General features: G+C 42.6%; 1 protein-coding gene across 2 annotated transcripts in view; it reads left to right on the forward strand.

Moving 5' to 3' along the window:
- The window catches only part of LOC121273347 (ceramide synthase 6-like), a 108,683-nt gene extending 87,543 nt beyond the window's left edge, over nt 1-21,140 (forward strand). For both annotated transcript variants that reach the window (XM_041180517.1, XM_041180518.1), the window contains 2 exons: nt 13,289-13,445; nt 20,254-21,140. In XM_041180517.1, the coding sequence (XP_041036451.1) occupies nt 13,289-13,445; nt 20,254-20,415 (319 nt within the window). In that variant the 3' untranslated portion in view covers nt 20,416-21,140. The remainder of the gene's footprint in view (nt 1-13,288; nt 13,446-20,253) is intronic.
- The last annotated feature ends 1,661 nt before the right edge of the window (nt 21,141-22,801 follow it).

Genomic DNA, 22,801 nt, shown 5'->3' on the forward strand with positions numbered 1-22,801 from the left:
ACGTGGAAATGATCCCCCTCTAGAACTCCAGTGAGCTCCAACTCTCCATTAAAATGAAGCGAGCAATGAGACAGGAACGTTTTTTCTGTTTTGAAGAGAATCTTCCTCATTCCTCCAGCTGTTCTGCAGCAGACTCTCTCCGCTTCCCTCCTGCAAGAAAGCAAGCCCCATAGCATCAGCCCCCTTCATTCCAGGGTACTATGATTAACAGGAGTCCTGAGGGAAGAGTACAGATCAGTTCAATGGAAGCAGCATTTGGCAGGAGGTATTTAGTGTGCAACTCTCCTTTATATCCTCCACTCTGCAAAGTGCCCAACACCCACCAGGTGAAAATGAAAAACTACCCAGTACCTAAGCCGTTTCAAAACTCATCTTTTTCATCCAGACTTTCTGCCAATCACAATCACAACCACAACACTCAACATCATACAGGAGGAAGTGGAATATATTGACGACAAGCCCACACTCTCCAATTAAACATGGATATAGGTTTCTAACTTGCAGCTCTCAGCAGCCTGAATTTTTACACTTGGGTTCATTATTCTTTGGTTGGTTAAAACTTTGTTTTTAATGTATGTTAAAGGTCCATTTTAGACACGTGAGAGGTTGATCTTTGTTTTTTATCACCTGGTGTTGAGCATCATCGGAGCAATGCACAGAAAGGAGAATATAGTGACAAGGATAGCAAGTCCTTTGAAATTGGAGCGTATGGGCTTGGCATCAAAATATTTTATATCCTGGGGTGAGGGGATTGTCCTAGGAGGAGGGATTGAGTAGAATGGGCTGATATTCTCTGGAGTTTAGAATGAGAGGTGATCTCATTGAGATGTATAAAACTTTGAGGGGGTTGGACAGGGTCGATGCTTAGAGGGTGTCTTTTTTTTTCTCTCTCCCCTGCTCCTGGGCTGGAGAGTCTAGAACACAATCTTGAGATAAAGTGATGGCTGTTTAGCACTGAGATGAGGACAAGTTTCTTCACTCGGAAGGTTTGTGAATTTTTGGAATCTTCTACCCCAGAGGGCTGTGGGTGCTCCGTCATTGAGACTCAAGACTGAGATTGATAGATTTCTGGGCACTAAGGGAATCAAGGGATAGGGCGGGGAAAGTGAACTCGAGGTGGGAGATCAGCCATGAATGAGGGAGCAGGCTTGAGGGGCCGAATGGCCACCATCTCCCATTTCTTACGTTATAATTCTGGATTGGGATGAGTGCCATAGCATTGTGCAAGTATGAGAGGAGCATAGTGATAGCTAGGACAACCATTTTGTAGATTGACATTGTTTATTTTTACTTACCAAGGCACTGCCATGAAACATTGAGCCTTCCTTGAAAAATATACCATTTCAATTTGAAGCTTGAGATAACTCTCTCAATGCTTCAGTTGTCTGTTAGAGTATTGAGATGGCAGCCAGATCTGATGTCTTATTACAGTGTAAATCATAATGTGAGCTGCTTCACACAACTTAAAACATTTGAGAAGTTTTTTTTTTAAATTAACACAAGGTCACAGTTTAAAAAGAAGGGGTCACCCATTTAAGACAGAGATGAGGAGAAATGTTTTCCCTGAAGGTCGTGAGTCTATGGAACTTTCTTCCTCAAAAGGCAGTATAAGTAGAGTCTTTGATTATTTTTAAGGCAGAGCTAGATAGATTCTTGATAATGGGGTGGAATGTTATCGGGGTAGGCGGGAATATGGAGTTGAGGCAACAATCGGATTGACCATGATCTTATTGAATGGCGGAGCAGGCTCGAAGGGCTGAGTAGCCTACTCCTAGTTTGTATGAAATGTCTCAATTAGTTTGCAAGGTGCTTCAGTGCTGAGTATTTCATAAGTTGTTTTTAAATAGGCTAAATGTACGTGTTTTCAATCTTTGGCCCCAGCATTTTAAGGGTGCTGCATTCATCCTTTTAATAGTAGGTAGCGGAGATGCCTCCAGCCTCCCTTTTGCTCCTGTCTGTGATGTACAGCCTTTTCCTGTAAGCAGATGCAACATATACGTGTGGAGACAGTGTCACCCAAGTGAGCGCTCTGCTTAACAACAAGCCGGTAGTTTCTGTTGACCACAGGCTTTATGGATGGTACTCAAAAGAATTATGTGACAACAGAAGTATATTTCAGCGCTAAGTCTGAATTGCAACACAATGGACATGGATGTGAATGAACTAGAAGATTTGTACACGCTTTGCACACCAGCTTAGTGAAGTGGCACCAAATTGCAAGTAACTTGTATAGCATGCATAGTATGGCCTTATGCTTTGAGTAGGCAAAAATTCCAGGTAGCCCTTACCTTGGTAATCCTCCTGGGGCCTGAAGCCTGTTGATGTGGGAGACTGCCATCTTCGACCAGATACTTTGGGCAGTGCACCTGGTAGACTCCTCACACTCCTTTGTTTTGTCTCGTGGGCAGAATTCTCAAAATTAGATAATTCATTTCCTGTCTTCGGCCCTCCATTTTCACCAAGCCATTTTCTGTTGGTCAGGTATAATGCAGCACTCCTGTTTTGTGTATCAACCCATTAAGAGTTGCTGCTTCATTGGGGTCCTTCAATCACAGAGCCTCTTGAACCAATCTGCACATGGAGATCACTGGAGATATGGTCTCACAAAGTCACCCAGGTTAGCTCGACACTCAATGTATGCGCAGTGATCCAGATTGGGGGAAAAAATAGACAGACTGACTAACTGTGGAGAGCAACTGACTGGGTTTGAATAGTGGAGTTTTGGGAATGTATAGATATTTTCTGTCTTTGTGGACCACTGAGGCTGAACCAGACTATTCACAACCTCAATGTACTATTTAAACCTAAACTGAGCTTTCAACCCTTTATCTTCACTAAGACCACCCACTAACACCACCTGTAACATTTCCTGTCTCTACCTCTGCCTCAGCCCATTGACTGCTGAAACCCTCATCCATACCTTTTATTTTACTGCCAGACTCAACTAATCCACTGCGTCCTGAATGCCCTCCCATCTTCCACCTCCGTAAACTTGAGATCATCCAAAACTCTGCTGCCCATATTCTAACTTCTGCAGTCCCCTTCACTCATCACCACTGTGCTTGCTGACCTAATTGGATCCCAACCCATCAACACCTCAAATCCATGAATTCAAACCTCTCCACGGCCTTGTCTCTCCCAATCTCTGTAACCCCTGCCGCAATGCAACCCTTCAAGACCTCTGACCCCCCCCTCCAACTCTGGCCTTTTGTGCATCCTTCAATTGTACATGGCCTTTGTAAAGAGCTAATGGGCTAGGTTTCCAGTGCTGAATAATATCTAGAGATCATGTGATTAAGCATTAACAATGTAGTTCCAAAAAAACACTGAATCCAGGGTAGCCTGATATATTTTTTATTGTTTTATTTTTCCTGAAATGCTGTTGGGTGTTCTGATACATGCAAAGTAACTATTGTTCTGTGGGACTAGGACTAGTTTCTCCTTTTAAAGTTGGACACTTTCGTTTCAGAGTCTAAGGTGCAGTTAGTGGGGCTGTTGTTTTTATATCTGGGCCTCTGTTCCAGCATTGATGCATTCTAATTGCAACCTTTCTTAAATATTTGTGTCGTATATAATATGAGTGAAAAATAAATCTGGCAAAATCTATTTTTGTAATATTCTGTAAATAAACTACATGTGTGAATTTGAGGCAAATTACTAAAGACGTTTTCACTGGCAGAAAGTTGCTGTTGATCTGCTTCAAGGCAGCTTCCTCTTGGGATTTCCCAGTCTTTCTTTAAAAATAACCTTTTATTGGTGCTGTACGGGATTGTTGTTGGAATCTCAGCCTGTACCTGTTGCATAGAGCAGCAGTGTTTTAAGTAGTTGAAGCTTTGAGTACAGCTTTGCTGAAATGTGCAGCTGCACAATGTATGTCCTTTCATGGCAAATAGTGGCCAAATCTGGACTAACAAACCACTTGACTCTTATCTTTTTAAAAAGGAAGCTGTCGTTTAGTAGTACAGAGCTTGAGTACTGCTGACACACCACCCTGCTCTCATGCCCACGTGTCCATCCTTGGCCTGCTGCAATGTTCCAGTGAAGCCCAATGCAAAGTGGAGGAAGTAGGGGAGGTGATGGCACAGTGGTATTGTCGCTGGACTAATAACCCAAGGACCCAGAGTAATGGTCCGGGGACCTGGGTTCGAATCCCACCATGGCAGATGGTGGTATTTGAGTTAAAAGTCTGATGATGATCATGAAACTATTGTCGATTGTTGTAAAAACCCATCTGGTTCACTAATGCCCTTTAGGGAAGGAAATCTGCTGTCCTTACCTGGTCTGGCCTACATGTGACTCGAGACCCACAGCAATGTGGTTGACTCTTAAAAGCCCTCTGAACAAGGGCAATTAGGGATGGGCAATAAATGCTGCCTGGCCAACGACACCCACATTCCCCTGAATGAATTAAAAAAAAAAAACAGCACCTCATCTTCCAATTTAGCACTTTACAGCCTTCCGGACTTAACATTGAGTTCAACAACTTCAGACCATGAACTCTCCTCCTCCTATCTTTAACCCTTTTTAATCCAATTATTGTTTTATTTTCATGTATTTATTTAATTTTATTTATCCTTTTTCCCCAACAGCTCATCCACACCCACACCCACACCCCCACTTGTTTTTATGTTGTTCTTTCACAGAGTGCTGGCCCTTGTTCTGCTAGTAACACATTCTGCTATCTTACCTTTATGCCACTATCAGCATTTTCCTTTAGTGTTTAACACAACTGTTAACACTCCCTTTGTCTTGTGTCCATGACATGTTTGTCAATCTCTCCTGAGCTCCCACCTATCCCTGACCTTCTTTTTTGCTCCATCTACTCCACTCCCTTCTTAAACAGTGTAAAATCCATCACATTTCTACTTCTGTTTAATTCTGAAGAAGAGTTATACAGACTCGAAATGTTAACTCTGTTTCTCTCTCCACAGATGCTGCCAGACCTGCTGAGTTCTTCCAGCATTTTCTGTTTTTTATTTCAGATTTCTGACATCTGCAATATTTAGCTTTTGTCAGAGTGGTCATCAGAAATGTCTTTGATGGAATGACACCTAACCTCCTACCACTTGCATGTTTCCAATTTGTGGGTGATACGTTTGCTACATTTAAATCTGTAGCTACATGTAATAATTTCCTTCCATGTCTTAATGGGCTCCATCCTGTGCTCAAAAAACTCCCTTTTCTTGACATACTAGTTGAGAAATCAGCCAGGGGATTCTCTACCTTCACTGGTCAATATACGCGTTAGGATTCTCACAGCTCCACACACTATAAGATTGGCCTTATTGGCAAACTTTTAAATAGGGCCCAAGCCATTTGCTCACCGTGCAGGTTTGATGCTGAAATAGGGCACAGCAAAGACATCCTGCAGGATAATGGCTACCCTGATCAGATCATTTCGTGTTGTATATTGCGCAACCTCATGAACGGGCCTAAGGCCGTCACTTTCAGCCCTGAAAAGTGTCTAGTCTACTTCAGGTTACCCTGGGAGGGCAAGGTATCTCAAAGCTTTGAGCAACAGGTGAAGCTAGCTGTTTCACGCTGCTACTATGCAGTAGCAAAATGAGTGGTATTTGCCACTAACGGGATGCTGCTATCAAGCCAAAAAGACGTTCTGCCTATCACACAAATGAGTAATGTGGTATATGAATTTCAATGCCAGTGTGATGCTAGGTATGTAGGCTGTATGTCCCAAAGACTGGCGGATCATATCAAACAGCATGTCCCAGCCGCTGTTTGCAACGGGCAGGTTACAGACCGTACCCAACCAACCCGTGCTTGCAAAACTCAAAGCACAGTGTCCAACATTAGATGTGATCCTGTAATTGGACAGCGTTTGCTAAATAATTCTGTGTGCCAAAGATTACACTGACAACCAATTTAAGATTGTCAGCTGGGCTTGCAGTGCGGTGCGTTTTTGTGTGTGTGTGTGTGTGTGTGTGTGTGTGTGTACTGGAAGCTACATATATTAATACACAGGGCCCTGTTCTTTGCAGACAGAACATGTACATACATTGCACCTGTTTCAGCTAAACAAAATAAATGATAGCCATTCGCTGGTTCATTCCTCAGGGCAATGCCTTGACCAGAGTCAAGCTGCCTGGTTTAAATTTCAAACAATGCTTGGCGGTTAACTGTCAGTCACTGTTAACTGGTGCAATCTCCATGGCAATGCCTCTACCAGTCAGAGTCCACTTGCCAACCAATCAGCACGCTCTTCTCATACAGTACAAAGTTGTTGCTTCCCCTGACATTGGTATTCTTGCAATTGTCCTGATGAATGCGAGATGAAAAGCTTCAACAAAATGTCTTTTTTCAGCAATACTAAAGGAAACTATTTATAACAACCTAATCATTCCATAATTTCTGTTTTATATAAGAAACTTCAGTCTGCCAGTCACACCACTTGAAACTTTTAATAATGTGTAGCTGTGTTGGGGTGCCTGACAAGACACAGCACACAGGGAGCTATAAAAGGCAAAATGTGGAATTCAGAAAATCCATTCTCCCAAAGTATTGTGTGCGCATTTCATAAAAACATAAGAAATAGGAGCAGCTGTGGGCCACCTGTCCCCTTGAGCCTGCTCTTTCATTCAATAAGATCATGGCTAAACTCCTACCTCAACTCCACTTTCCTGCCCTATCCCTTAATTCATTGTGTCCAAAAATCTTCTGCTACCTGTTTTGAACTTACTCACTTACTTTTGAACAACTGGGCAGCCACAGCCCCCTCGGGTTGAGAATTTCAAAGATTTTCTAGTCAGTAATGTTTACGTGTTAATGGTGGATGCTTAAGTAAATGCCAGTTTGAGAACTGAGCAAGTTGGAAGGTCTTTGCCTGTTATAAAGATTTCCCCCTCCATGTTATGGTATCCTGCTGGCTGCAGGACAAACCCATTTGATACCATGTGTTGCATAACCTGGAGGGGGAAATCTTTGTAACAGGCAAAGAGAAAGCAAATGTTAATTGAAAAGAACTAGTGTGTGTTGTTGCAGGGCAGTAATGAACTCTGTTTAACTGTGTCAGCTCATTTTTTTGCTGTTTGATGTTGCTGCTTTGTAACAAGCTGCTTGTCAACCTTATTTTAATCATCTCTTAGAGGGCTTTAAACTAAATAGAGGTGGGGGGGAGGGTTCTGGAGAAGTGATACGTAGGCTTACAAAGAAAAAGGATATGGCTACATTGCAGAGCAGCTATTTAGGTCATGATACCCATGGTGTGATAGGAAGGGGCAGAGTGTACAAATGTAAAAAAAAAAGCAGTAAATAGGGTCAAAGGGGGGGAAAATGGTAAAAAGGCAAAATTAATGGCTCTTAAATGCACTAGTATTCGGAAAATAAATGAATTAACGGCACAAATAGGGGTTAATGGGTATGATCTTCTAGCCATGGTTACATAAGACCATAAGACTTAGGAGCAGAAATTAGGCCATTCGGCCCATCGAGTCTGCTCCGCCATTCAATCATGGCTGATAAGTTTCTCAACCCCATTCTCCCGCCTTCTCCCCGTAACCTTTGATCCCCTTACCAATCAAGAATCTATCTATCTTGGTCTTAAATACACACAATGACCTGGCCTCCACAGCCTTCTGTGGCAATGAATTCTATAGGTTCACCACTCTCTGGCTAAAGAAGTTTCTCCTCATCTCTGTTCTAAAAGGTCTTCCCTTTACTCTGAGGCTGTGCCCTCGGGTCCAAGTCTCTCCTACTAATGGAAACATCTTCCCCACGTCCACTCTATCCAGGCCTTTCAGTATTCTGTGTTTCAATCAGATCCCCCCTCATCCTTCTAAACTCCATCGAGTATAGACCCAGAGTCCTCAAATGTTCTTCATATGTTAAGTCTTTCATTCCTGGGATCGTTCTCGTGAACCTCCTCTGGACCCTCTCCAGGGCCCGAACATCCTTCCTGAGATACGGGGCCCAAAATTGCTCTCAATATTCTGAATGTGGTCTGACCAGAGCCTTATTAAGCCTTACAAAGAGCTCAAGGCTGGGAACTAAATATTCAGGGGTATGTGACTTTTCAAAAGGACAGGAAGGAAAGGGTGGTGGGGTAGCTTTGTTAGTATGGGATGGAATAAGTACGATAGCAAGAAATGATCTTGGATCTGAAGATGTAGAATCCATTTGGGTGGAGGTTAGAAATAACAAGGGGAAGAAAACACTGGTGGGAGTAGTCCATAGGCCCCTTAACAGTAGCTATACTGTAGGACAGAATAAATCAGGAGATAATGAGGGCATGTAAAAAAAAAAGGCAGTACATTAATCATGGGTGACTTTAATCTTCATGTAGATTGGGAAAATCAAATTGGCAGATGTAGCCACAAGCAAGAATTCATAGTGTATTCGGGACAGTTTCCTAGAACAATATGTTGTGGATCCAACCAGGGATCAGGCTATTTTGGATCTGGTAACGTGTAATGAGGCAAGTTTATTAAGTGATCTCAGAGTAAAAGATCCCCTAGGAAACAGTGATCATAACATGTTAGAATTTAGCATTCAGTTTGAGAGTGAGAAACTTGGGTCAGAAACAACTGTGCTAAACTTAAATAAGGGTAAATACAAAGGAATGAGGGCAGAGTTGGCTGGAGTGGACTGGGTAAGGTGTTTAGCAGAAAAGACGGTTAATGAACAATGACAGACATTTAAAAAAAAAAATAGTTCCTGACTCACAGCAAAGATATATCCTGGTGAGGAAGAAGGATTGTAGGAAGGGGATAAACCAACCATGGTTGACCAAGGATAGTATCAAATGGAAAGAAAAAACATACAATGTGACAAGGATTAGTGGGAAGCCAGAGGATTGGGAAAGTTTTAAAAACCAACAAAAGATGATCAAAAAAATGAGGGAGGAAATAAATGTTGAGGGTAAACTAGCAAGTAATATAAAAATGGACAGTAAGAGCTTCTTTAAATATATAAAAAGGAAGATTAGATTCTGGAAAATCCCCAGAGGATTAGGAAACTGCCAATGTAACACCCTTATTCAAAAAGGGAGGGAGAACCAAAACCGATAACTATAGGCCAGTTAACATCTATCATTGGGAAAACGTTAGAGTCTATTATAAAGGATGTAATAGTAGAGCATTTAGAAATGCAAACTATAATCAAGCAGAGTCAGCATGGCTTCAGGAAGGGGAAATCATGCCTGACAAATTTATTAGAATTCTTTGAGGAGGTAACAAGCAGAATAGATAAAGGGGAACCAGAAGATGTAATATATTTGGATTTCGATAAGGTAGAGCACATAAGGCTACTTAAGGTGAGAGTCCATGGTGTTGGGGGTAGTATATTAGCATGGATAGAGAGTTGGCTAACTAATAGATGACAGAGAGTTGGGATAAGGGGACATTTTCAGGATGGCAACCTGTAACTAGTGGAGTGCCACAGGGATCAGTGCTGGGGCCACAATTATTTACAATATATATTAATGACTTGGATGAGGGAAGTGAATGTACTATCGCCAAGTTTGTGGATGACACAAAAGTAGGTGGTAAGGCAAGTGGTGAGGTTGACAGTCTACAGAGGGATATAGACAGGTTAAGTGAGTGGGCAAAAACTTGGCAGATGGGATACAATGTGGGAAAATGTGAGGTTATGCATCTTAGCAGGAAGAATAGAGGAGCTGAATGTTATTTAAATGGAGAAAGACTGCAGAAAGCTGCAGCACAGAGGGATTTGGGGGTCCATTGTACATGAGGCTAGTATACAAGTTCAGGTAATAGGGAAGGCAAACGGAATGTTGGCTTTATTTCAAAGGGAAAGGAGTATAAAAATGGAGAAGTCTTGCTGGAACTATAAAAGGCACTAGATAGAACACACCTAGAATACTGCGAACTTTATCTAAGGAAAGATATACTGGCATTGGAGGCAGTCCAGAGAAGGTTCACTAGGTTGATCCTGGGTAGGGAGGAATTTTCTTATGAGGAGAGATTGGGTAGGTTGGGCCTGTACTCATTGAAGTTTAAAAGATTGAGAGGCGACCTTATTGAAACATATAAGATTCTTAGAGGCCTTGACAGGGTAGATGCTGAGAGGTTGTTTCCCCTTGAGGGAGAGTCTAGGCCCAGAGGGCATAATCTCAGAGTAAGGGGTCACCCATTTAAGACAGAGATGAGGAGGAATTTCTTCTGAGGGCAGTAAATCTGTGGAATTCTTTACCGCACAGGGCTGTAGAGGCTGGGTGGTTAAGTATACTCAAGGCTGAGATAGACAGATTTTTAATCAGTAAGGGAATCGAGGGTTATGGGGAAAAGGCAGGAAGTGGAGTTGAGGATTATCAGCCACGATCTCAATGAATGGCAGAGCAGACTTGATGGGCTGAATAGCCTACTTCTGCTCCTAAGTCTTATGGTCTCATTTTCTGTTCAATCCAGGTGCAGTATATGTGTCTAGGTGAATTCCAGGCACTGCAGCACCTCTCCCAAGTGGCTATTCCAAGGTTGAATAGTCTGGAAATACTCAGCAGTCAAGTATGGGCCAAGGAAGTGAGTGTTGGCAGACTTTTTAACAGTGGAAGGCATCGCAATGGATCCTGATGTTTGCCTCCTATTGTTCACATACACGCACTAGGTCATTGAATAACCATCAGGAGCAGTAACCCTGGCTAATTTCTCCCCCTGCCAACGACCCTCCACCCACCCTAAGAGCTTAAAAGCTAATTGTAGCACCTTCATTGTTAGCCTGGCTGCAATCAGCTAGCACAGTACATACTGGGAATCAAAGCTGACATCTCTGGTCTATATGGTTTAATGCCAGAATGGGCAGAAAAACTGACTATAACACAGTGCAGCACAGCAACTAAACCAGAGATCTTCATCTGACTCTACCCTGTCTCAGCTCATCTGCCGCTGAAACCTGCACCCATGTCTTTGTTACCCCAAGACTTGACTATTCCAACATGTTGCTGGCCAGCTTTCTGCCCTCTGTAAACTTGATGCCATCCAAAATTCTGCTGTCTACCCCAACACTATCACACCTGTTCTGATGAGTCATACGGACTCGAAACGTTAACTGTATTCCTCTCCGCAGAAGCTGTCAGACCTGCTGAGTTTTTCCAGCTATTTTTGTTTTTTTAGATTTCCAGCATCCGCAGTATCTTGTTTTTATCTATCACACCTGTGCTTGCTAACTTGTATCGGCTCAACAATGTGTCTTTTTTTTAAAACGCTCGTCCTGATTTTCAAATTTCCCCCCCCCCCCCCATGGCCTCTCTGTCCCCATCTCTTATAACCTCCTCCAGCCCCACAGACTGCAGCAATGTGACCACTAGACCGCAAGGTGATTGATGTCTCTTTAAAATCATTGGTTTATCTGTGAAAATTAACTCAGATATTTGGTTTACATTTGTCCACAACTGATTCAGAGCTTCATTCTGAATTTAAGGCTGGACACTGGCATATATCCATGAGCATGGAAAGCCTTGTTTTAATAGTTCATTGGTGTGGGTGACAGAGCACAGTTCCCACAGGCATTGTTTTGTATCTATAAAAATAACTTTGCATGTGTTCACACCAACGACCCAGACGGCAACAAGGAAGGAAATGGCCATTTACAAGTCATCCAAACAATGGCTCACTTATTCCGTGCGAGTAAAAAGGGAGGGTGAAAGAGCCTGCGTCATGAGTTCTGGATACTTTCACCAGTGTAAGCTTAGAGTTTCTCCTTAGGAAAAGAGCATGTTATTCTGAGATGTTGATGGTGCATGGATAAGTGGCATGTAATGATGAGCTTGGAATGTAGAGAATGGAGATTTGAACCCACACCTTGCCCCTCCACGGGCAACATGTCACTGCGTTTTTTTTCAATGCAGCACTTTGGATTTACAGGAGTTGAGGAATAAAGGAAGTGAATTATTCTGAACCCTTTCAGCACCACCTCTAAATCAAAAGCTCTTTAGCAAAAGCTTGATGGCAGATTGCCCAGAGAAATGGAGAAAATAACATTCTCTTCAGGTTTTTTGACTTTTAATCTGGATGGTTCCGATAGCTTGTTTGGGTAGGGTTTAGGTTTGATGGTGGGGTTTGGCTGCATTGTAATATGCTAGCACTTTGAATTATTCTCTGTAAACTCTGATGTCCTGCTTAGCTTATCCATGTGACTTAAGAGACCCTGGTGGTGTTAACTCTGTCAAAATCAAATGCTTGCGAAGACTGGAATATTAACCTCCAGTACAAACACTGCTTAAAAATCTGAAATTAAAAACAGAAAATGTTAGAAATACTCAGTCGGTCAGGCAGCATCTGTGAAGAGAGAAAAACAGTTAACGTTTCAGATCAATGACCTTCTGTCTGAATTGGAGAAAGCTGGACATCCTTTTTAGCAAGTATAGAGGCAGGGAAAGTGGGAGGGGAAAGAGCAAAAGGGAAGGTCTGTGATGAGGGGGAGGTCAGGAGAGATTAATTGACAAAAGGGATGATACTGCAAGACAAGAGGGAGTGGTAATGGGACAAGTAGAAACAAAGGATCGGTCTGGAGGAGGTGGGAATAGGGAAAGCAGAATCATCGCAACTTTTTGCCTAAAAAAAAAAAATTATGGGATAGTTATGACTTGAAATTATTGAGCTCACTGAGTCCGGAAGGCTGTGAAGTGTCCAATGGAAAGATGAGGTGCTGCTTCTTGAGTTTTGTTGGAATGTTGCAGGAGGTTGAGGACAGAGAGGTCAGAATTGGAGGGGAGCAGAGAATTAAAATGGCAGGCAACTGGAAACTATGGGTTATGCTTGCAGACTGAATGTTCCACAAAGCGGTCACCTAATCTGTGTTTGGTCTCTCCAGTGTGGAGGAGACTGTGATGTGAGCAGTGAATACAATAGACTAGATTGAAAGAAGTTTCAGTAAATCGCTGTTTCCACGTGGGAGTGTTTGGGGACCTGGGACAGTGCAAAGAGAAGAGGTAAATGGGCAGGTGTTGGAATGAGAGAGGGTTGAGGGTGATTTGAGGAGCAGACCAGGATGTCATGGAGGGAATGGTCCCTTTGGAATGCTAGGAGGGGAGGGGAGATGTGTTTAGTGGTGGTATCATGTTGGCAGGGGGGAAATGGTGGAGGATGATCCTTTGAATGCAGAGGCTGGTGGGGTGGAAAGTGAGGACAAGGGGAACCTTACTGTAGTCTGGGAGAGGAAGGGGTAAGAGCAGAAGTGTGGGAAATGGAGTGGATACGGTCAAGGGTCCGATTAAATCGCAGTGGAAGAAATTCTTCTGTTGAGGAAAAAGGTCCTTTTTGTCTGTTGGAAAGTGTTTACAAAAATGAAGGTTGATTTCTGTTTGTCTTTTCCTTTTCAGGATTTTAAACACAACACTGTTTGAAAGTTGGGAGATCATTGGACCATATCCATCCTGGTGGTTCTTCAATTTGCTGTTGCTTATACTACAGGTTCTACATGGCATTTGGTCATACCTCATTATATGCATCGCATATAAAGCTATCGTCAAGGGAAAGGTAATTTTAAAATCTTGTAAAGTTGGCAGTGTTCTGCTGCCCCTTGTGAGAACCCTCTGCTCAAGTTCATTGAATCAAACTCTATCAAGAGTTGGCCTCCCGAGAGAGGAGGAAGAAAAAAAAATGTTCACACTGGTTTTTAGTGGAAGTGTTTTTTTTAAATTTATGGGTGTGGTGTTCTTTGCTTTCTCTGCACATTCTGTCCACCAAAAGCCAAACCAATAAACTTTGAACCAGAGTAATGGTAGCCTGGTTATAAACTGAATGTTGAGGGTATATTGTGCTGTAAAGGTTAAGAATACTGGACTGTGTGTTGACAAAATTAATTAATTTTCAATTGTAATTTTGTTAGAGAAATCTCTGCACTGTTGGATGATAATCTGCCTTTGTGCATTTTCTGGAGATATTAAGTCATGGATTTGGGTGAAATCTGACCACCTGGAATTATGTGACCCAATTCTGATGCTGATTTAAATGCTGCAAACTTTTTGGATTTGTGATTTAACATTTCCTGGCATTTTGGTACAAGCTTGGACCTTTAGCAGATGCATAAAGTATGTGGCTAAGAAGCTGTGCCTTTTTTTTGGGTGGGGGTCGGAGAGATGAATTTAGCACTGAAACAAGCAGGCAACTTGAGGGCATACTCTCCACATGTGGTACTCGGTTGCTCTAACAAATGGGGCTTGGCTATGAGTCATTTTGGTGATTGAGTCCTGCCACTTTGACTATCTAAGCTGAGGTGCTGGAGAAAGAACAAAAAACAAAGCTGGAAATACCTGGGTCTCAGGTTGACCTTTCATCGGAACATCATGAAGCATCAATAAATGTTTCTCACCACAGATGCTGCCAGACACGCTGAGTATTTCCAGCATTATTTTCTGCTCTTATTGTGGATACTGGAAATCTTGTGCTTTTTGTGTTGGGGTACTGGAGATCTGTTTGTACCCATTCCTAACATATTTCTCCCTTCAGGAGAGATGAGAAGAAAAGTGGGGGGAGGGGTGATGGGAAGGCAAGAAGGGACATATTCAAGAATAATCTAGAGCACACTTGCCCGGTTATTGTCCAAGGTATTTTTTTTTTTTTGTAATGATATTTGCATGTTTGTGTTCCCATGCATAAGTAATACTGTTTCACTGATTGCTTAACTATCCAGTTTGGCAAGAGGATGGAGCGGGAAGAGTGTAATCCATTCTCGCTTCCACTTTCACCAAACAATGGCACCCAGCCCTCTGGTAACATGTTCAGAACCTGGATCTGACCTTTAACCGCCCCAGTGACGATTTGCAGCAGAACACCAACAGCCATGTGACTGTTCTGCCTCCTGCACATCAAATGGAGCTGTGTGTGTCTCTCTGCCTCTCTCCTCTCTCTCTCTGCCCCTCTGCCTCTGATATTTGGAGGGCATTTTTGCTTCATGACTTTCAATTACAATTTTGATTATAGTTTTGAACGTCAGATACCAGAATGAATCAGTTATTGAGTTTTTTTCAGTCCCTGAAAGGTAATGAATGTATGAAGAGTTTTTGCAGTGAAATGTGGGAAGGGTGAAGCTGTAGAAAATGATCTTGTTGGTGAATGAATTAGTAATCTGCTTGGTGCTGCAGCTGTTCTTGGTGTTCTGTTTCTCTGTGTATCCATGTATGTTCATTCACTCAAACAGTCCAACTGAAGAATTTCTCGACCAGCTTTTCTGTGGTACAAGATTTGGTTTCATTTTGTTCCTGTTTTTTTCCCCCCTTGTGTTTCATACTTTCTGTCTCTGTACGCCGGGAAGTCTGGGAAGTGGGACCTTTTGCTTGTAAGTGTTGCAACTGTTGGAGTCAGTAGTCCAACACTTTCCCTGATTATTTCTCTGCAACTCTTTCTGCTTTGCATGGTATCTTAATTGGAATGCTCTTCTGTGCCATCACTCCCTTTGCTTTGCATGATCTTAACAGCCTGAAGTAACAGTGCGATAACCAGTTACCAATATACTGTGCAATAAAGGGCTGTGATTATCGTCAGTCAATAACATTATGCTCTCTCCCTCTTGCTGCCTCAAGAATAAAACCATACAGCTATTCCAGCCTTGGGCTGTGAAAGGCGTTTGCATCACACCGTCACACTCGGGCTTTAACTGCAAAGGACAAGAGAAATTGGTACTCCTCGTGAGCTTCCCTGGGCAATTCTACTGGCTGTTGTGGTGCTCCAGATTCAAGTCCTGGTTTATGCTGTTAGCTGATCTCCAGTGAGGCAGAAGGGACTGAATTACGTTGAGGCCAGCTAAACATGGCTGATATTCCTGAAGATGAGAAAGCCAAGAGGTGATCTATTTGTGCCATTTTAAATGCCACAAATTGGCTGGATGACTGGGGTAATGACTCTTCCCTCTTTTTTTTCAAAAAAAAGTGCAAAGGACAGAAACTTCAAATTTTGAGCAAATCTGTTTAAAAGTGAATTCAGGAAAAATGTGAAAGTAGGAGATCATTGGTCCTGAAGGCCATACATGCAGAATAGATTGTAATAATTTATTCTGGAAGAAAGGCTGTTGGGGTGGGAGGGTTGTGGGGCAAGGGGTTGAAAAAAAGTCTCAGATTTGGGATTGCAAGGAAAAGATGTCACACCTGACAAAGTAGCAGCCAAATGTTGTCATCCTTTTGTTGTGTCCCGAGGTTAGCAATGTTCCAGTGGGGAGATTCCTGATACAAACGTGTCGAAACCATCTTCTGGTCTGCTGAGGCAAACGATCAAATAAAACTTTGTTCTGACTTACTTTTAGTTCTTACAGCCACAACTGAGCAATTTGTTCCCTCTGTCCTGCTTCTAGCACTATTGCATAGCATGTGGACAGCACCTTCCAAACCCGTGGCCTCTCTACCATTGAGAAGGACAAGGGCAGCAGACACATGGGAATACCACATGGAAATTCACCTCCAAGCCACTCACCATTCTGACTTGGAAATATATCACCGTTCCTTCACTGTCGCTGGGTCAAAATCCTGGAACTCTCTCCCTAACAACATTGTGGGTGTACCTACACCACATGGACTGCAGCGGTTCAAGAAGGCAGCTCACCACCACCTTCTCAAGTGGGCAATTAGGGATGGGCAATAAATGCTGGCCCAGACAGTGACGTCCACATCCCACGGATGAGTTTTGAAAAGTGATGAGTTACAGAAGAGATTTTCTTGTAATGTTTTTTATTTCCAATGGAAAGTTTACCTCTTCTGTTGAGACATGTACACCGTTTCTATGTGGTCTGGTCTTTCAGTTACTGGTTCTCTTTTAGGTGTTTAAACTCACTGTTAGTATTGTGCTGCCACCATCAGGTGTGATTTGGACTAATGGATCTGTGCTGGCTCGTTGCTTTTAATCTTGACAAAAGGAAGTTTGAAAGAGAAGCAAAAGTCCTGAAGTTTCGGATCTTTTGTTCGAGTGGCTTTCTTTTTTTGGTATCTAAATGAGTACATTCACGTGTAAATATATTTTCTCCAGTATCTGCTAATGTTATTACTAACGAATGTAACTAGGCTGTTTTTTTTTTTTGTGATTTTATTTGATCTGTATTTCAATATCTTATGCCAGTACAAATATTTACTGACTGGGAGGTGGAGAGAGCGAGGATATCTTTTTACAGTAACTTTATCGGGCGGGGTGGGTTGTCCCCTCTATTCTATCCCCAGTTTCCTGGGTTGTCTAATCCAGGTATTGTGTGGAGAGGGCAATGCCCCCCCCCCCCCCCCAATTGGGTGGAGCCTGACTACTGCTCAACCCCGTACTCCCCTCCCCATCCCTCCCACCCCTGACTTGTCAAAGACCAGGAACCTGGCAGCTTGCTGGTCAAACTGGGACCTCCTAATTCATAACATTCCTTTGCTTCACCTTTTTTATTCTTTTACCCTTCGTGTCCTGAATATTGACCTGCACTTCTGAAACTTAAAAATGAACATGGATTGTACTATATTCATGAATCGAACTCCTTCAAAAAGGAGCAAGCTTCCCAAAGGCAGGTTGTATCCCTGCTGTTGTCTAACAGGGTTGCTAAGCTTCTCTCATCAGCAATGCTTTATGCGTCACTTTTATCATTTTCAAATCAAAATAGTTTTGCACTTGGTACCTGCACATCAAAACTTGGCTCATCCAAAACTAGATGATGTGTGCAAGCCTTTTGGTAAATTGGTGCACTATTGGATCTGGGGTATTTTAAGAGCCCTCAGCCATATTTTTAAATTACCAAAATTGTTATATATTGTTGCACACCATTACAAATGTTTACATATGAAGCAAATTTTTAATATTTTTGCATGGCGCTGGAAGCCTTTATCTCTGCTCTAAGGTTCTTTTCTGAAGCATTTTTGCTTTTAAAGTTCCGTTCCCCTGAAGAGTTGGAAGTTGCGCCTCTATCTCTTTAAATAAAAAAAGACATGAAGTGTTTACTCCTTAGAAACTGTTATGCAAACCAGGGCATTTTTTTGGTCGGTTTTCCGATTGTTTACAGCTAGTCATGCGAATAATTTCAGTCAGGCACCAGCAAGCCAAAAGCACATGTTCGTGGAGGCATGACTACCAAGGGCATCATCCGGGGAGAACAGCCATTTCCCAGAAACCAGGACTTTTTTCTTGTTGCACCTTGCTTTATTTAAAGCAACTTCTTGAGGTGCTGAGTTTAGAGCTCGATTGTTTTTGTTGTTGTTGTTGTTTGTTGACTGGTGTTGTGGTGCCACCTGCTGAGTTATTTGGGAATTGCAACAATGATGAAAAATTACCACAGAGTAGGTGGTTTTTCTTTTTTTTTTGCCTTTTCAGGAGCCCTGGTTAATGGGGACTTTGAGTTGCAAGCTGCTCAGTGCCTCACCCTGCCTAAAAGCAAATTGAAGATTGCATATTAAGGGCATCAGAAATAGGAGCTGTAGTCAGCTATTTGGCCCCCTTGAGCCTGCCCCACCATTCAGTACGACCATAGCTTATCGTCTACCCCCACTCCACCTTCTGTACTACCCCCATATCCCTTAGACTTTTTGTGCCCCAAGGGAATTATCAACCTCTGTCTTGAATACGCTCAACCACTGAGCCCTGCGGGTAGAGAATTCCAAAAATTCACAACCTCCCAACTGAGAATTTCTCCTTATCTCTCTGCTAAATGGCTGACCCCTTATCCCAAGCCACTGGGAACAAAGTAGGAACTTTCCACAAGGAAAGAAATATTCCCAGGGCAAATCATCCTGGAACACTGGGACTCCTCGCAACTTGTTGACGCTCAGGAGCAAGGCATCCCCTCAGGATATCAGCTGCCAATTGCTGGGTGTGGACAGGGGTGTCACCCTGCACCTTGTAGTCCTGTGCCTAAAAGAGAGAGAGAGCATCAAGCCTTCAGGCTTCGCTGCTGTGACATGGTTGCTAGGTGACTAGCAGCATTGGCTCAGGATCATTGTTCTTGAGGGGAAAAAAAAGCAAAGTCAAAATATAAAATGGGAGCAGCTGTTGAAGAGTGAAATCCTCTTCTGCAATGGAGAGTTTAACTTTGCAAAGTCTGGCAAACAGCACTTCAGTACCTCCCAGCACACCAGCATGTCACTTTTATGAACGACTTTAAAAGGGTGTATAAGCAGCCCAGAGTTGACCTGCCCTTTATGTCGTTTATGTCGTGAGAATTGCCAAATCCCTCAAAGTTCGATTTGGTAATTTCTGCAAGGTTCACTCATCTCATCAGTGCTTGAACAGAATAAAAGTTTAATCTTTGTTTTCAGTTGTGCAACTTTTATAAAGGGTCTTGATGGTGGGACTCTAATTGACTTGTGCAGTTTTGTCATTACATTACATCGAGTTTTGACTCAAAACTCAAGGTTTCTTTATACAATTAAGTGCAAAGTCATTTCACCCCTGTCCAAGAGAAGCAATATTCCTTTGTTTTTAACCACTTCACGCCAAGCGTACCTAACCTTTTGCAGACTCCTAACTCTGGAATTTATTTAGTGATTTGCTGACATGATGCTGTTTTATTTTTATTAATCTGTGGGTGGTGGTCTGGAGCTAATAGATGGCACCAAAGAGTGGATGAATACAGCTTCATGCACTCCACTGAACTCCTCCTGATCTCAGTCACACTGCCACTGCTTGAAGCTAAATCCTTCTCCATAGGGACTCACCACCACTTCACCATTATCATCCAACTCAAACAACCTGACAGACAAAAAAAATCCCAGTTGGAGGCCTAGGAGCAAGGCAGCTACTTGCTGTCTGCTGCCCAGTCAATAAGTAGCCTGGGAAAAGCACAATTCTACAGAAGTCCATTGAAGGATTAATGAGAATTAAGTTTTACAATTCTTATCTTCTGAAGCAACTCTCTGCACTTGGGGGAATTTTTGGAAGGAGGGGCAAGTTTAAATTTATCCTTTTTGCCCCTCCTTGAGCTTTGATGTTGTACACCATTCCTAAAGTTGAATGTCAACCTCCTCCCAATACTGACTGCATGAAAGTGTCCTCTTTCTTTCCCTCCTTTCTCTTGTGGGGGTGTGGGGTGGGAGAAGCACCTTGCTTCAAGCTTAGCTCAGCACCTTCCCAGCATGGACCCAATGTGATCAGGAGCTTGTCATGTTTGAGAATTGGCCCAGTCCACAAACCTGAGCCTGTGTGGTGCTGCAGCTGGTTAACTAACACAACCTAACATAAGTACTACGCTGAGTGGAGAGACGGGTTTGACCTAAATGACAAGTTGTATTTTTGTTGTACGATTCCAGCTTTGAAAATGATACTGATGGGCAAGAAGGCAAAATGCATACCTACCTGATGATGCGTAAATATCATTCAATTTTTCTCTTCAATGCAGGTCTCAAAGGATGATCGCAGTGACATTGAGAGCAGCTCCGATGATGACGATTCCATGATTAACGGCACAAAACCCCATCACCACAATCCCTCCAAAGGAGCCAACAGCACGAATGGGACCAATGGCCACCTCACCACTGGAACATGGGCTGGAGACCATTAGTCTCCATGAACTGTGGAATGTGGGTTAGGCACAGACGGGACAGCCTCACGGAAAATAACCAAGCACTGGACAGTTTTATTTTTAATTAAAAAATAAACTGGGTGTTGCTGCATGGGATCTGAGACAGGCTGCCTGTTCAGTAACTTACACCTGCAAAGTATACAGGCATTTTTCCTTTATTCTCGTTCATTGTGCTTTAGCAATATGAGAAATTGAGATGCAGCTTTAAATGGGAATGGATGGGGCTAGACTGAGGATTCTATAGACCCATCTTATTCCATTTGACAACCTGCAGTGCTTTAAATGGGTTTTGTGCAATTTGTCGAATTGCTAAAGGTGTAGTTTACATTTCAGGCCTGTTATTGTTGTTTCCTCATCCTATATTTTGTAACGCGTTGGCGCAAAAAGAAAAATCAAGCCGAGTGAGAGAGCCAGAAAACTGATTTAAAACCGAGGATTATGTAATCAATCTTTGATGCTGGTGGGGCTTCAAAGGGAGGAGCAAAGCAGGTCACTGCAGATGGAAAGTGTATTGTTGGGTTGGTGCTTGAATTCTCTCCATCTCTGCCATGTTGGGTATTTTTATATAAAGGAATTGAGTAATCTATAAATCCAAAGAATCAGGAGTTATGGGCATGGGTCCAAATTGTCATTTTTGTAGTGTCATTCCACTGTTGACCCAAGTGTTGAAGCACAGCTTTGTATTAAAACACTAGGTTCTGGTGAGCAGCTGTGTGTGTGTGTGTGTGTGTGTGTGTGTGTGTGTGTGTGTGTGTGTGTGTGTGTGTGTGTGAGTGCATGGTGCAAACGCTCTTTATAAATTGGATGCTGAGGGAGGTAGCTTTCCTGTTGGCCTCTACGTAGTATTTTGAGTGGTCAGTTAATTTTGTTTCTGTTCAGTACAAAGTAATTCCACCTATGTGGTTTGTAGAATGAAAAGGCAGCTACCACATTGCTGATACTGGGCAGTCTACAGCTGCCAAATTCCATTTGCCATTTATTGGGAGCGCTGCAGCCGGCAGTCTTTGTGTTACGGCAATGTATTGAAGGGATGATGACAATTCCTTTGTGTTTTCCTGCACAAAAAGCAGGCAAGCCTCTGAACTACGTTTTCATTTAATTTTTATTGATGGGAGGGATTGAAAACTAATTTCTCCTTCCCCAACCAGTGAAGGCTCACGGTTATAAAGGTTTCATTTAAACTGGTTGGGTTCTGGTCAAATTAAATCTGAGTAGAAGTATTTTTTTAAATTATGCTGATTTTCTTTTTTAACTGCCTTGAATAATAATCCACCCAAATGTCTCTGATTTTTTAGAGATGACATTGGACAATGCTTTAACCTGCTCCTGAGCTTACTGACCCCTGGTGTGTTCCTCCAAGCAAGACTGCTTTTAAACTTTTCCACACTTCCTGCAAATAGCTGTTAACATGTCTCACTCCTCCAAGGTGGTTCTGAAGGAGAATTTGTATGAAAGTTGTTCTGTAAACTTTATTTACAAGTGGCAGAGTTTGTCTTTTTAAACTTCACAAAAAATGCATTAGTTGCAGCTTTGCAAACTCTTTTTTTGAAAAGAAAACGATTCTTTACTTGTGGCTCTGTGGAGAGCCTGTGGTATACCCAACAGGGTCTGTGGAAATACTGGTTCAAGGGACATTTTAAGAGTTGTTTAAGCAAGTTGAATTTCTGAGCCCTGAATTTTTATTTATCTCAAATGAAGACACATTGATGTAAAGCAAATACACAATACAATGTCATTTGATGTATTTTTCTTCATTTTAAATTTTGAATCTGGCTCTGGAAGCCTAGAAACAATTTTTGAACTTGATGTCCTTTCCTGAACTTCGCAGCTTGAGATTGTTTAGATCTATTTTCCCTCTTCAAATTTTAAATTTTTACATGAGACTAAATTTTTTTTTAACTGTCCACCACTCGTTTCCCACCCCCACCCAAACATCTGTTTTGTTGGGCTGCAGCCAAGAGGAGAGGGTGAGTGGGATCATACACACACCTCCTAGCACTACTAGTGTTTTAGGAAGGGATGAAGCCCATATTCAATTTTTCAGCCTGTAACTGACATTCAGAACAGCCTTCCTCGTTTCTCATTCACCCCCGCACCCCCCCCCCCCCCACCTTCCCCGACAATTTATTCTCTCCTGTAGCTGCTGACTTTTGCTGGAGTGTTGTTCCATAGGTGCCAGCAGCTCTTAGGATGTTGCCCATGTAGTCCCATTTCTTGCCTCTGGGCTCATCTGCATTGTTCTCCTCCGCTCACCTGCTGTCCGCATGCAGGAGTCACAGGAATAAAGATCGTGAACAGGGAGAATTGCTTTCCCCTTTAGCCTGGAAATTGAAGCTATTCGCAGTGTCCCCTCTGCTAATCTGGC

Source organism: Carcharodon carcharias, chromosome X (genome assembly GCF_017639515.1).
Source record: "Carcharodon carcharias isolate sCarCar2 chromosome X, sCarCar2.pri, whole genome shotgun sequence".
Taxonomy (NCBI): Eukaryota; Metazoa; Chordata; class Chondrichthyes; order Lamniformes; family Lamnidae; genus Carcharodon; species Carcharodon carcharias.